The 15,708-nt window shown below is 35.7% G+C and overlaps 1 protein-coding gene across 6 annotated transcripts in view; it reads left to right on the top strand.

Moving 5' to 3' along the window:
- LRCH2 (leucine rich repeats and calponin homology domain containing 2) overlaps positions 1-15,708 on the top strand; it is a gene marked incomplete at both ends in the record, with an annotated part of 91,726 nt that overhangs the window by 59,584 nt on the left and 16,434 nt on the right. For all 6 annotated transcript variants that reach the window (XM_082681530.1, XM_082681535.1, XM_082681533.1 and 3 more), the window contains 2 exons: positions 6,885-6,933; positions 7,012-7,128. In XM_082681530.1, the coding sequence (XP_082537656.1) occupies positions 6,885-6,933; positions 7,012-7,128 (166 nt within the window). The remainder of the gene's footprint in view (positions 1-6,884; positions 6,934-7,011; positions 7,129-15,708) is intronic.

Genomic DNA, 15,708 nt, shown 5'->3' with positions numbered 1-15,708 from the left:
GGAGATTAATCCTTTGTCAGTTGCTTCATTTGCTAATATTTTCTCCCATTCTGAGGGTTGTCTTTTCATCTTGTTTATGGTTTCCTTTGCTATGCAAAAGATTTTAAGTTTCATTAGGTCCCATTTGTTTATTTTTGTTCTTATTTCCATTTGTCTAGGAGGTGGGTCAAAAAGGATCTTGCTGTGCTGTGATTTATGTCATAGAGTGTTCTGCCTAGGTTTTCCTCTAAGAGTTTTATAGTGTCTGGCCTTACATTTAGGACTTTAATCCATTTTGAATTTATTTTTGTGTATGGTGTTAGAGAGTGTTCTAACTTCATTCTTTTACATGTACCTGTCCAGTTTTCCCAGCACCACTTATTGAAGAGGGTGTCTTTTCTCCATTGTATATTCTTGCCTCCTTTATCAAAAATAAGGTGACCTTATGTGTGTGGGTTTATCTCTGGGCTTTCTATCCTGTTCCATTGATCTATATTTCCATTTTTGTGCCAGTACCATACTATCTTAATTACTGTAGCTTTGTAGGATAGTCTGAAGTCTAGGAGCCTGATTCCTGCAGCTCCGTTTTTCTTTCTCGATATTACTTTGGCTGTTCGGGGTCTTTTGTGGCTCCAATACAAATTGTAAAATTTTTTGTTCCAGTCCTGTGAAAAATGCCATTGGTAATTTGATACGGATTGCATTGAATCTGTAGACTGATTTGGGCAGTATAGTCATTTTCACAATGTTGATTCTTCCAATCCAAGAACATGGTATATCTCTCCACCTGTTTGTGTCGTCTTTGATTTCTTTCAGTCTTATAGTTTTCTGCATACACATCTTTTGTCTCCTTATGTAGGTTTATTCCTAGGTATTTTATTCTTTTTGTTGCAGTGGTAAATGGGATTGTTTCCTTAATTTCTCTTTCTGTCCTTTGTTGTTAGTGTATAGGAATGCAAGAGATTTCTGTTTATTAATTTTGTATCCTGCAACTTTACCAAATTCATTGATTAACTCTAGTTTTCTTGTGGCATCTTTAGGATTTTCTATGTATGGTATTATGTCATCTGCAGTGACAGTTTTACTTCTTCTTTTCCAATTTGGATTCCTTTTATTTCTTTTTCTCTGATTGCCGTGGCTAGGACTTCCAAAACTATGTTGAATAATAGTGGGAAGAGTTGACATCCTTGCCTTGTTCCTGATCTTAGAGGAAATGCTTTCAGTTTTTCACCATTGAGAATAATGTTTGCTGTGGGTTTGTCATATATGGCCTTTATTATGTTGAGGTAGGTTCCCTCTATGCCCACTTTCTGGAGAGTTTTTATCTTAAATGGGTGTTGAATTTTGTCGAAAGCTTTTTCTGCATCTATTGAGATGGTCATATGGTTTTATTCTTTAATTTTTTAATATGGTGTATCATATTGATTGATTTTCATATATTGAAGAATCCTTCCATCCCTGGAATAAATCCCACTTGATCATGGTGTATGATCCTTTTAATGTGTTGTTGGATTCTGTTTGCAAGTGTTTTGTGGAGGATTTTTGCGCCTGTGTTCATCAGTGATATTGGCCTGTAGTTTTCTTTTTTGTGTGATATATTTGTCTGGTTTTGGTATCAGGGTGATGGTAGCCTTGTAGAATGAGTTTGGGAGTGTTCCACCCTCTGCAGTTTTTTGGAAGAGTTTGAGAAGGATAGGTGTTCACTGTTCTCTAGATGTTTGATAGAATTCACCTATGAAACCATGGTCCTGGACTTTTGTTTGTTGGAAGATTTTTAACCACAGTTTCAATTTCATTACTTGTGATTGGTCTGTTCATATTTTCTATTTCTTCTTGGTTCAGTCTTGGAAAGTTGTACTTTTCTAAGAATTTTTCCATTTCCTTCAGGTTGTCCATTTTGTTGGCATATAGTTGCTTGTAGTACTCTCTTACGATCATTTGTATTTCTGTGGTGTCAGTTGTAACTTCTCCGTTTTCATTTCCACTTTTACTGATTTGAGTCCTCTCCCTTTTTTTCTTAATGAATCTGGCTAAAGATTTATCAATTTTGTTTAAAGAAGAACCAGCTCAAAGAACCAGCTTTTAGTTTTATTGATCTTTGCTATTATTTTCTTCATTTCTGTTTCATTTTTTTCTCCTCTGATGTTTATGATTTCTCTCCTTCTACTAACTTTGGATTTTGTTTGTTCTTTCTATAGTTGCTTTTGGTGTAAGGTTACGTTGTTTATTTGAGATTTTTCTCGTTTCTTGAGGTAGGATTGTATTGCTCTAAACTACCCTCTTAGAACTGCTTTTGTTGCATCCCATTGGTTTTGGGTCATTTTTATTTCCTTTCAATCGGGTTTTATTAAATTCTTCTATATGAATATGTAGTCTAATCCACTTATATGAATTCCAGAGAACTAGAAGACATCAAAAGTTTCTATTTATTCTTTTTGGTGGTTTGAAAATTTGCATCAGACTCAACTCCTGAGTCATTCCTCTGGAAGTAAAAAAGTCCAAGGCTAGGGCGTAGGTACAGAAGAACACACAGAGAGGATTAACATTTGTTGAATGCTTGTTAATATGTATACCGTTTTTAGTGCTTTAGATGTATGATGTAATTTAATCCTCATAATAACTCTATGAAAAAAAATAACTCTATGAGTTATTGTTACTATTGTCATCCCCATTTTATAGGTGAGAAACTGAGGCTCAGAAATTACCTTAGCTTGTTCAAGGTCACACAGCTGGTAAATGGTACAGTGAGGATTTAAAACCAGGTTGTCTGGCTCCAGAACCCCAAGTCTTAATATATGGCAACAAGAGCACTTTGCTTGCTCCAGATGCATACATTTCACTGATATGTTTTCCTAACTACCTCACAGTCTAAACTGAACTTACTTTTCCCAAATCTGTTTATTCTCTTGTATAGTTTGCCTGAGTGAATGTGCCACTATTTATATAGTCAACTTTGGAATAATTGGAAATTCCTTTCTCTTATGCACCCTTCCCAATCCATTCAGTCACAGAAAACTATAGCGTCTTAACATTATTTGCGTCTGTCCCAATCTCTCCATTCCTATTACGGTTGTGTTGGTTCAGCCCCCGTCTTTTCCACCTGGATCACTGCAACAGGCCCCGGACATATCTCCTTTCTTGAATTTGGCCTACCTTTAAATCTGTTTTCTGTACTGGTGGTATAAGAGTGATGGTTCTAAAACACAAGCCTGACTATGTGACTCCCATTTATTATCTTCTGATAGTTCTTTCTAACTTTTAGGGTAAAGCTTAAAACATTTGGCTTAACCCACAAGATTGAAGTGAATTTCTGCCTAGCTTGAGAGCCTCATCCAATGTACTGTTCCACTGGCACCTTTTCTGGCTAGGAATAGTAGTACTCCTTTCTTTATTACAAAATAGTTTCACATCTCTGTGTTCTATATCCTGGTATCTCTGCTGGGATTACCCTTTCTTCTTCCATTTTTCACTTAGGCTTTTAGAATTCAGTTCAGGCATAAGATAACTTTTCATACCCAAGTCTAGAAACATTCATCTCTGTCAAATTTCATTTAACTGGATTTAACCCACTCTCTCCCTTTTTGAATACTGATTCTTTATCTTACATATTTTGTTGTCCTTGAACTTTCTGTTATTACCTTCTTTCTCAGTTCCTTTCATTTCTGTCTTAAGCTTTCTCACCAGGTTTATAACATTCTCTTGAGAAAGCCCCAGCTACCCAAACTTCAAAATTGTGATATTCAATCCTGGCCTTTTTTTTTTTTTTTTTTACAGAATTATTACTTCCACTTTTCTCATTTTCAGAACAATCACCAATTTCTTCTTTAAAAAAATGAAAAATCTTTTAGTTTTTTCCTGATTATAAGAATAATGTAGCTTTATTGTTAAAAACAATACGAAAATTTTATCACAAAGAAAAAATAAATATCATCTTTTATCCTACTCCCCAGAGATGAGAAGTCTTCATATTTTGGTATTTTTCCCCTTTAAACCAATTTTCTATATATGTGCATGAACATTTGCATGTACATGTGTGTATGTATGTACATACATGTACACACTGCAGAGTTGTATTACCTGTTACCTACTCAGCACCTCCACTTGGATGTATAATAGGCATATGAAACTTAACTTTCCAAAATAACTCTTAATCTTTCTCTTTGTACCTCTAAACTTGCTCTTCCTGCCTTTTTCCCCATTTCAGAAAATGTCAACTCCATCTTTCTAGTTGCTCAGCTCAAAAACCTCAGATTCATCCTTAACTTGTAATTTTCTTTCACACCCCATAACTAATCCTTTAGCAAATCTTGTTGACTCTGCCTTCAAAATATGCCGAGAATCTAATCATGTCTTACCACCTCCATGCCTACCACCCTAGCCCTAGCAATCTCTTACTTCAGTTATAACAGCCTGGTAACAGGTCTCCTTTCTGCCCTTGCTTTCCTTTAGTCTGTTTTCAAAAAAATATATCAGATTGGTATTTTAAAAATGTAAATCAGATCATGTCATTCTTCAGAATTCTCTAATGACCTCCCATTTCATTCAGAGTAAAAATAGAGTCCTTTAAGGACTTGTGAACCTCTACATCATTTGGCTCCCTACTGTATTCCTCTTCCTACGCTCTTCCTGCTGTTTAGCTCTTCTCTAGTTATACTGGCCTCCTTGCTGACTCCCAATACTCCAAGCATTTCCCACCCCTTCAAAGCTTTTGCCTCTGCCTGGAATGATTTCCTCGCAGATAACCATATGGCTTATTCCCCTGTCTTCACATTTCTGCTCAGATTTCACTTCATCAGCAAGGGATTACCTGAACAACTTATATAAAAGAGCATGTCTCCTCCACTCCTTTGTCCCTTTTCCCAGATCCTGCTTTATTTTTCTCCACAGAACTTAATTCCGTCTGACATTGTAAATATATACTTTTTTACCATCTGACATTCTCAATATATACTTCTTTATTTTTTCATTTCTTGTCTTTACCACCCCAGCACCACCTGGGCGCACTACAATGTTGGTTTTATCAGTTATTAAGAGAAGACTATTTGAAATCTCCAACACTAATTGTGGATTTGTCTTTCTCTTTAAAGTTCTTTCATTTTTCCTTCATATATTCTGAAGCTGTTATTAGATGCATAAATGTTTAGGATTGTAATGTCCTTTTGGTGAATTTACACCTTTGTCATTATAAAATGACTTTTTAAATATTCTTGGTTATATTCTTTGCTCTGAAGTGTACTTTTTTGATATTATATAGTCACCTCAGCTTTCTTTTTTTTTGTGTGGTACGCGGGCCTCCCACTGCTGTGGCCTCTCCTGTTGTGGAGCACAGGCTCCGAACGCGCAGGCTCAGCAGCCATGGCTCACGGGCCCAGCCGCTCCACGGCATGTGGGATCTTCCCAGACCAGGGCACGAACCTGCGTCCCCTGCATCGGCAGGCGGACTCTCAACCACTGCGCCACCAGGGAAGCCCCTCAGCTTTCTTTTGATTAGTGTCAACATGATATATCTTTCTTCTTCCTTTTATTTTTAACCTATTTGTGTCTTTATGGAGAAAGTGGGTTTCTTGTTAGCATATGGTAGTATCTTCCTTTTCTATCAAATCTGACAATCTGACTTTTAATTGTGGTGTTAAGATTGTTAATATTTAATTGAAACTATTGGTATTCATGGATTTAAATCTACTGTATTATTGTGTGTTTAGTTTTTATCTTATCCATTCTTTGTAGCCATCTTTCCTCTTTTTCTCCTGTCTTTAGAATTAAATTTTAAAATTCCTATTTATCTCCTTTGTGGGCTTATTTAGCTACAACTTGTTGTTATGTTAGTGATTGTTTTAGGGTTTAAAGTATAATATTTAGCTTATCACAGTCTACCTTCAAGTGCTATTATGTCATTTTATATGTCCTATAAGAACCTTACAAGAGTATACTTCTGTTTCTTCCCTCCTGGCCTTTGTGGTATTGTTGCCATACATTTTACTTCTGTGTTACATATTACATTGTTATTATTCTGGCTCTAAATAGTCAATTGTTTCTTTAAAGAGATTTAAATAATCCGAATAATGTCTTTTATCTTTACCCCTTTAGTTACCATCTCCAGTGCCCTTTGTTCCTTTGTATAGCTCTGTATTTCCATGTATATCATTTTCCTTCTACCTGAAAGAGATATTTTAACATTACTTTTACTGCTGGTCTGATGTTGAATCCTTTCAGTTTCTGTAATGTTTAAAAAAGTCTTTGGGGTTCCCTGGTGATCCAGTGGTTAGGACTTGGCGCTTTCACTGCTGTGGCCCTGGGTTCAATCCCTGGTCAGAGAACTCAGATCCCACAAGCTGTGCAGCACAGCCAAAATTAAAAAGTCTTTATTTCACCTTCATATTTGAAAGATATCTTTGCTAGTATAAAATTCTAGGTTGATACTTTTGTTTTCTTTTGGTACCTTAAAGAGGTTTTTCTACTGTCTTCTGGATTGCGTTGTTTCCTGTGAGAACTCTGTTGTCAGTATTCGTTTCACTGGACCTATTGTGTCTTTTTTCTCTGGCTGCTTTTTACATTTTCTCTTTATCATTTGCTTTTAATTTGATTATGATGTATATTGTTGTAGTTTTCCTCATATTTCTTTTGCTTGGAGTTCATTGAGCTTCTCAAGTTTGTGGGTTTATTGTTTTCATGAAATTTGAAAATTTGTGGTCTTTATTTATCTTTAAATATCTTTTCTGTCACCTGAGTTATTTTATTCTGGAACCCCAGTTATATGTATATTAGGCCACTTGAAGTTTCATACAGATCATCTAAAGAAATTATTATTATTTTTTTAGTTTTTGGTAATTATTTTAATATAATAAATATCCTGTGTTTTGACTATGTCTTAAGATATACATATTAAGGCATCTTTAATTTTTTAGTGTCTCAGCAGATGAAGTTAATTCACCATTATCACCCCTCACATGGCAGGTAAGAAGAAATTAAATTACTGTTATATCTAATATTTTGTTCTCATTTATTTAGTTAAAAGAAATTATTTTATTACAGCCCTTAGAAAGTCAAAAGGATCAAATAGATGAACAACAGTGGCCAGAATCTCAGCCTATAATCTGGCAGAGTGAAGAAAGGAGGCGGAGCAAACAGATTAGAAAAGAATATTTCAAGGTACTTTATTAAGTTTTAAAATTTACTCTGTAATTATTAGTTTTGACTTTATCCATTTTGTTTCACATTAATATGACAGAATATAACTCTCTAGTTAGGTATAGTAGATGTGTTATTTTATCTTGATTTCCTACATGTATGTGGTATACATATATGAGCCAGTTATTTCCATAAAATTTCAGTAATTCAAAATAATTAAGAGTAGATCAGTGTGAATTGTGATTTGCCAGATACTTTACAAGAAACATGAATGTTTGCTACACTGCTAGTTGTAGCAATATGTAATAGTATTTTAAAAGAATTGCCCAAAAAAGGTCTTTCATTGGATCTGTTTCAGTAAAGAGTTGACACATTTTTACAATTAGCATTTAACTGTTTCTATGTAAATAAATGCTATTTACATGATTCTAAAAATGCCTGAAAGCATTTTCCCCCATTTTCTCTTCTTATTACCTTAATATATTTCTTAGGATGGCATTTTATCTTAGATAAATTAAAAGCTCAGACCATCTGAATTATCTCAAATTTCTAGTTAGAAGGGTTTTAATGAAATTTCATTGTGTACACCTTTGTAAATATTGTAATATTGTCTAATTTGTGATTAAGGTCTGCTGTATTTATAGTGGCCAGTCATTAGAACTGGAGTAATCTTCAATACTAGTTAGAATTTGTTATTGGAATTTCTGACTCAGTGCAACCAAGCTCCTGCTCTATGCATAGCAAATTTTATTGTTTTTGTGGACCTTTTCTGTTTCCCAAAACCTAATTTTTATCTAATAATAAATACATAAATACATAGTTCTAGGTTAAATTATAGGTAATTTGAAGTTTATATCACTAATAAATAGGATTATATTTCATGCTTTTCTCAGTTTGGTAAAAGTGTGTCTCTATGCACATTGATCAGTTTCCTTATTACGGGAGTGTAACATACATTTGGAAGTAGTATCATATGACCAAAGCAAAAATGTTATATGTCTTAGTCTGTGATAAGTTTACTCCTTCAACAAATAATTACTGAATCCTTTTAATGAGCCTTATGTTACCTGGTCAATATGAGAGATAATGAAGAAATAAAAGACATAGGGAAAAAAGGAAAGACATTCTTAGCAGAATCCTGGTTAGTACCCTTTACAAATCTTCAGTTATATTTGCATTCTGGCATTTATTAATTTGTAAGTCCCCTCTTTTAGTTTATGGCACTTGAACAAACTCACTAAAGAAAATTTGTTAACAGATAAAACTTGATGAATAACTGATGATGTGGTAGAAATTTTAGTATTTCTAACTAATAAAAGAGATTTGATATTTATTTGATCTATTAGTATAGTAAAAGCATACAAATTCTGACTGTTTTTCAAAATACTTGCATGGCACTTAGTAAGAAGTAAGTGCATTTATTGTCATTCCTATTTTATAGATGGGGAAATTAAGGCACAAAGAGGCTAAGTAAAATGCTCCAAGCCACTTAGCTAATAAGCAGCTGAGTCAAGACTTGAACCGAGAACCTATGCTATGCTGCCTGTTGATCTGCTGTTGATCTGTTGATCTAATATCAAATGAACACACTTTCAGATAAATACAGTTTTATTGTCTTTTAAATATTTTATTGTAACTCAAGTAAACTTCTCAGTAAAGTCTTAATAGAAGCCTCAGTGAACCTTTAAAAAATAGTTATTTGATTTAATAGTATCATTTGTTGATAAATATTTTTTTTATGGCTTAAGTATACCTTCCATAATATTGCTATTTTTTAAGTTGCTAAGAGATCAAAGGAGATAATATCTGAAGAGTCCATAATCATCATTCAACAAATGTTAATTTCTACTATAGTTAATAAAGTAGGTGCAAAGATAAGCTTCAGTAACTGGGAAATATTTTAAGGAGACATGTAGTTCTCCTCAATAGTCAGAAGATGTCAGTGTTAGGACACTGTAAAAAAATAAAGTCAACAGTTTTTTCCAAAGGTGTTAAAAAAAAATTATAAAACTGAGATACTACTCTCTAAGTGAAGTCAAAATGGTTATTCAGATTTGCCAGTATTTTCATGATTAAAATATTATCTATGAAGTGTCTTTCTTTCAAAAAGAAATTTCTCTTAATCACTTATCTCAAGAATAAAAAGGCTTATTCATAAGATAATAGTATTGAACTTAATTTGGATTTATAGTTGAAGTATACTACTCTAGAGATATATATCAGATTATCACTAAGCTCACTCAGTGATGGCTCCTTTAGCTTTGCTTTGTTATGAAACATACAGACCTTTTGTGCAACTTTATCCTAACATATATAAATGACTGAACCACAGGATTTCTTTGTGTCCCATGGTAAATTATTCATGATGCTGTTATTTAGAAGATTTATTGAAAGTAAGTGTGTGTGTGTGTGTGTGTGTGTGTGAAATCTAGCTCTCCAGTTTCATAGTTGCTAGGACTGATTTTGGGAGGTATGTTTTTCAGGTAAGCCCCTGAAACTAAATTTTAAAAAGTTTCAACATAATTGGCCAGAGTATGTGAGTAAGAAGATAATTTAGGTCAGATTATATAAGTAAATCATTGTAGGAGAGTTATATTAACTCTTTTAGACTCCCAGCCGCTCTTGTGTAGATTACTATTCTAGTAAATAAAATTTAATGTCATTGTTGCTGAAGTAAAATCACTGCATTTCTCAGAGTGAAAGTATTCCAGAAAATACATTACTTTATTAAAAATTGTAAGGCCAGCAGGTCCGGGGAAGGGCCCAGGGAGCCAGACGGAACCCCCGCCAAAGTGGCTGATGCAACCGACACCTGACATTGCCACACCACTCGGCCCCGGTCTTCCCGCTCCCCGAGGGGCGGAACCAACGGCTCTGAGGCTGATGCAACCGACACCTGACATTGCCACAACACCCGAGAGATTACCAAAAAAGGGCTGCTTCACACAGCAAGCACCTCCCCTGCGTCCGCCCCTATAAATTTTGTTCGTGCCCACACCTGGGCGCGACTTCTCTGGCCCCTTTCTCTCGGACCAGTGAACCTCGCCCGGGAGCGTTCCCAAATAAAGCTTGTTTAAGCTCTCCTCTGTTTTTGGTGCCGTTCCTTACAAAAATCTTTTACAGAAATTTATTAATATCATTTGAATAAGATATACAACAAAGTATGAAAATCTAACCTTTTTTCGACAATGTTCAATGTAAATTAGTAGCTTTAATTTCTTGTAAGAATGACAACACAAATTTCTAAATGCATTTGATGATTCATTTCTAAATAAAGTTAAAAAAAATCAGAATAACTATACCAAATTAGTTTTAAGGCTTATTTGATTTATTTAAATGCCATATATATTTGTCATCAAAGGTATCTCACTACTTTTGTGATAAAACATTATAATGACTCTTAAAATACATATCTGATTTCATAAATATAGTACAATATTTTAACTTAATGGCTAACCCCAAGGAAAATACTTTTGTATATTTTCTCTGACCATGGTTAATTTTATACCGGAATAGGGAAGCCAACTGGTCTTCTGAAATAACCTGATTTGTTCTGAGTCAGAGTTTGTGCACAAGTACTGTCCCTTCTGTGAAATTAATATAAGCTTCAGAGATGAACTGATCTTTGTGTTTCTGAACAGGCCTTTATTGTAGTATTTGAATTTAGATATAATAAAACTTCAGTTATTCCAACTAATGTTAACTGACAGCTGAGTTGAATTAGTAAGAAGTTGGACTTATAGAATATTTAAAAATCTATGTATATATTCTGATTTGGATTTTAGGACCTTTAAATATGTGCAGTAATGCAAAACTAAGTATCTTCCTAAGTTTTCATGTATAATGGATATTTTAAATTAGAATAGCAGTTGAGTAATAATAATACAAGTCTCATTATCTAAGTTCTCGACTGTATCATCCTCTGTTTCTTTCCTTTATCAATTATCCGTTCACTCTTCTATGTCCTTTCTCTTTACCTTCCATCTTATAAATGTGCTCAGACCTCTACCATTATCCCTGATTCCCCTTTCAGCTGTTGCCTTATCTCTTTGTTTTCTTCTAGGGCCAAACTTGCCATTTCTAGATCTGCAGTTTCCGATCACTCCTTAACCCACTGCAGTCTGTCTTTTACCTCCATTTCTCCATGGAAATAGCCCCTCACTAGAGCCTAACATGTACCTCCTAATGGCAAAATCTAGTGTAGCATTTGACAGTGATGACCACATCTTTCTTCTCAAAACTCCTTGCTTGGTTTCTGCCTCATTTTCCTTCCTTGATTCTTCTTTTTTCTTTTTGATGCTCCTGGCTAACTTTTCTTCTGATTTTTCTTCTGCTTGTTTTTAGGGGTCTCATCTTTTGTTACTCTTTCTGAAGCTTTTATGATTCCAGATGTCTCATATTCTCCTGGGTCTAAAGTTACATCTCATAACTTTTTTTTCCTGTTCTCTGTACCTGTGTTTCTAATTGTCTGGATGCCATGTATTTCAAATCAATATGTCTCCCCCTCCTGCCACACCACCATGGAACTTGCTCCTCCTCTCTGTTCTTTATTTTAGTTAGTAGTAGTATTACCCACCCAGTTCTCTAAGCTCTATACCTCAGTCCTCCTTGATTTTGCTTTCTTTCTTTCTTCTTACCTTATTGGTCATCAGGATGCTAATTATGCATCTTTCTCCAATTCATTACTTCTTCTCCATATCTACTGCCCTTGCTTTTGTTGGAACCCTCATTCTTTCTTGTCTGGGCAATTGTAATAACTTCTTAATGGTCCCCCTTTCTCTAGTTTCACAGTCCTTAGAGAAATCCCTGGCTTAAAATTCTTTATTGACTCCCCATTATAAATTACATAAAATTTGGACTTTTAAAAAACTTCATGGCCATCCTTACCTACTTCTTTAAGTTTTATTACCTGCCACAATTCACTCGTTACTAGCTACTCTTTTTTACATAGGCTGAGCTTTTTTATTCCTTTGTGCTTTCCTTCTTCTGAGCATGCCCATTCTTTTATTCCTGAAAGATCCCTACTAATCATTTAAGATTTAGGGATGAGAGTATAGCATAGTGGTTAAGAGCTTTGACCTCAGAAATCAAACCACTTTGGTTCCAGTCCTTACTTAGATATCTACTAACTGAGTGACTTTGGCAAATTATCTAATCTTGCTGAGCTTATTATTTTTTTTTTTTATCTTCAGATGACTCTAATAGTATCTTCCTTCATAGGATTATTATAACTACTGAATTATTTAATAATATAAAGTGCTTAGAACAGCACTTGCCACAGAGTATACACTAATAAATATTAGCTTATTATTCACTAAAATGTCATTCTTTTGTTTTTTGTTTTTCTACCAGTCATCTTTTTTTTAAATAAATTTATTTATTTTATTTATTTATTTTTGGCTGTGTTGGGTCTTCGTTGCTATGCACGGGCTTTCTCTAGTTGTGGCGAGTGGGGGCTACTCACTGAGGTGGCTTCTCATTGCAGAACATGAGCTATTGGTGCCTGGGCTTCAGTAGTTGTGGCACATGGGCTCAGTAGTTGTGGCTCGTGGGCTCTAGAGTGTAGGCTCAGTGGTTGTGGCACACGGGCTTAGTTGCTCCATGGCATGTGGGATCTTCCCGGACCAGGGCTCGAACCCGTGTCCCCTGCACTGGCAGGCGAATTCTTAACCACTGCACCACCAGGGAAGTCCCTACCAGTCATCTTTTTTCAGATGTTAATTCTCAATTAGGATATGAAAGGACTCAGCAAAGATCAGGGCTGCTGGGCAAAGAAGGTCATGGTCAGGAATGCAGACTGCGTCCTCCTTTTCAGTGGTACTTGCATAACTGCTCATGTTTGAGTTCCTTGTAAGAAAGGCAGTAGTTGAAAAGCACATAAGCATGGAAAGTCCAGTGAAATACTCGTAATACTCATAGTAACCTCTTTGAAGCTCTCCAGCAGTGCCTTTAGGGGTGAAATCCTGCATCAGTATCAAGCTTGGGCAGCTCCCCTGTTTTGACATCCATGAGTTTCTTCTCCTTCACTAGTATGCCTGATGCCATCTTGGGGTCCTGGTGTCCAACTGTCTAAATGTCACTTTTTTGTTGAAGTAGAACAAGAACAAGTGCCGTCAGTGACATTGTGCCTAAGGATGGCAAATAGGTTTATTCACACATGTCAACTCTATTCAGTGGCTATCTGGAACATTGGATTAAAAGTATATTGAGGCTATGTCTGGAATCAGCTGTAAAGAGCACCTTGGTAGATTAGTGATAGTTGTCATAAGTCATAGGAGAGACAGTGGAGGAATTTAGGTCTTGTATTTGTCATCCCTAATGGTGCTCATCCTCCAGTTTGTGGTTGAGCTATCAGGTAGGTTATCTATTTTTCCAAGAGTTATGGAAGATAATGCTGCATAAGTAAAGGGGGCTATTAACTAGAACCTTTTAATGCCAGGCAGAGAAATTTGGACATAATCTGAAAGTTAGGTTTTTTCAACAGAAGAGTCATGAGTTGCACGTAGTATTTTGAAAAGGTCAATCTGCCACTGATTTGCAGGATAATTACTGGCGAGGAGGAATCAGAAGAACTTTAGTGGTTGTCATAACTGTATTTCCTTGATTCCTGCTCCTAAAAACAAGCACTGTTTTACATTCTAGAATTTGTGATATTAAGCATATTACTTCTGTGCCTTAGTATAAAATGGAGATAATACTGGGTTGGCCAAAAAGTGCCTTTGGTTTTTAATTAAAAAAAAAAGACACAGTTTTCATTTTCACCAAGAACTTTATTGAACAACATATTCACTCTTTTGTTCCACTACTTTTTCCCATTTTTCAGGCAACTTCATAATTCCATCGTCCCAAAACTTTTTATCTTTTTGAGCAAAGAACTGTTCCAGGTGCCTTTTACAGTTTTCCAGGGAATTGAAATTTTTTTCGTTAAGAGAATTTTGTAAAGACCTAAATAAATGGAAACCCAAAGGTGCAATGTCTGAATATGGCGGATGAATCAGAACTTCCCAGCCAAGCTGTAACAGTTTTCGCCTGGTCATCAAAGAAACATGGGGTCTTGCGTTATCCTGATGGAAGATTATGCGTTTTCTGTTGACTAATTCTGGACGCTTTTCATTGAGTGCTGCTTTCAGTTGGTCTAAGTGGGAGCAGTACTTGTTGGAATTAATCGTTTGGTTTTCCGGAAGGAGCTCATAATAGAGGACTCCCTTCCAATCCCACCATATACACAACATCACCTTCTTTGGTTGAAGACCAGCCTTTGGCATGGTTGGTGGTGTTTCATTTTGCTTGCCCCACGATCTCTTCCATTCCACATTATTATACAGTATCCACTTTTTATCTCCTGTCACAATTTGTTTTAAAAACAAAACGTTTTCGTTACGTTTAAGTAGAGAATCGCATGCAGAAATACGGTCAAGAAGGTTTTTTTCACTTAACTTACGTGGAACCCAAACATCAAAGCGATTAACATAACCAAGTTGGTGCAAATGATTTTCAACACTTGATTTGGATATTTTGAGTATGTCAGCTATCTCCTGCGTGGTATAACGTTGAGTGTTCTCGGTTAATGTCTCAATTTGATCGCTATCAACTCCAATTGGCCTACCCGACTGTGGAGCATAGTCCAGCAAGAAATCTCCAGCACAAAACTTCGCAAACCACTTTTGACACGTTCGATCAGTCACAGCACCTTGTCCATACACTGCACAAACCTTTTTATGCATTTTGGTTGCGTTTTTACCTTTCTTGAAATAACAAAGCATAATATGCTGAAAATGTTGCTCTTTTGTTCCATCTTTTTTTTTTTTTTTTTTTTTTGCGGTATATGGGCCTCTCACTGTTGTGGCCTCTCCCGTTGCGGAGCACAGGCTCCGGACGCACAGGCTCAGCGGCCATGGCTCACGGGCCCAGCCGCTCCATGGCATGTGGAATCTTCCCGGACCGGGGCACGAACCCGTGTCCCCTGCATTGGCAGGCGGACTCTCAACCACTGTGCCACCAGGGAAGCCCTGTTCCATCTTTAATATTAAAATGGCTATACAAAAATTTACCAATTTTGATAAGTCTTTTTTAAAATGCAAGCTGATATGACAGCTGTCACATACAATCTAACAAAATTGTTTTGAATGAAGTTAAAGACAACTAAGTGCTGCTAGAACCATCTTACAGAAAAAACTGAATGAACCTTTTGGCCAACCCAATACTATTTACCTCAGGGTTAAGAATATTAAATGGGTTCATACATGTAACACACTTCAATCAGTGCGCGGTGTATAGTAAGCACTGGTATAAGTGTTATTATCACTGTTACTGTTATTGTATAGTCAATATATACACTTAATATAGTATTTTTTTAACCTAAAATCAGTAGGTTTCTTAAAAATGGATGACATTTTTGACTGGTGAGATTACAGGCTAGGCGTGAGATAGTGGAGCCTAGAATAGAATAATATTTGAGAGAATTCAGAAGAAGTAAGTCTGAGAGAGATTACAGAAAGAATTGACTTCTTGATGTTTTGTAAATAGTGGATTAAGAAAAAGGAGGATTTAAGACAGCACTCAGATAGCAAACCTGAATGAATGGGAAATGGATTGGTTTAG

The sequence above is a fragment of the Grampus griseus genome (assembly GCF_964374135.1).
Source record: "Grampus griseus genome assembly, chromosome: X".
NCBI lineage: Eukaryota > Metazoa > Chordata > Mammalia > Artiodactyla > Delphinidae > Grampus > Grampus griseus.
Note: the sequence above shows the minus strand (reverse complement) of the source record. Positions and strands in the feature narration are given on the sequence as shown.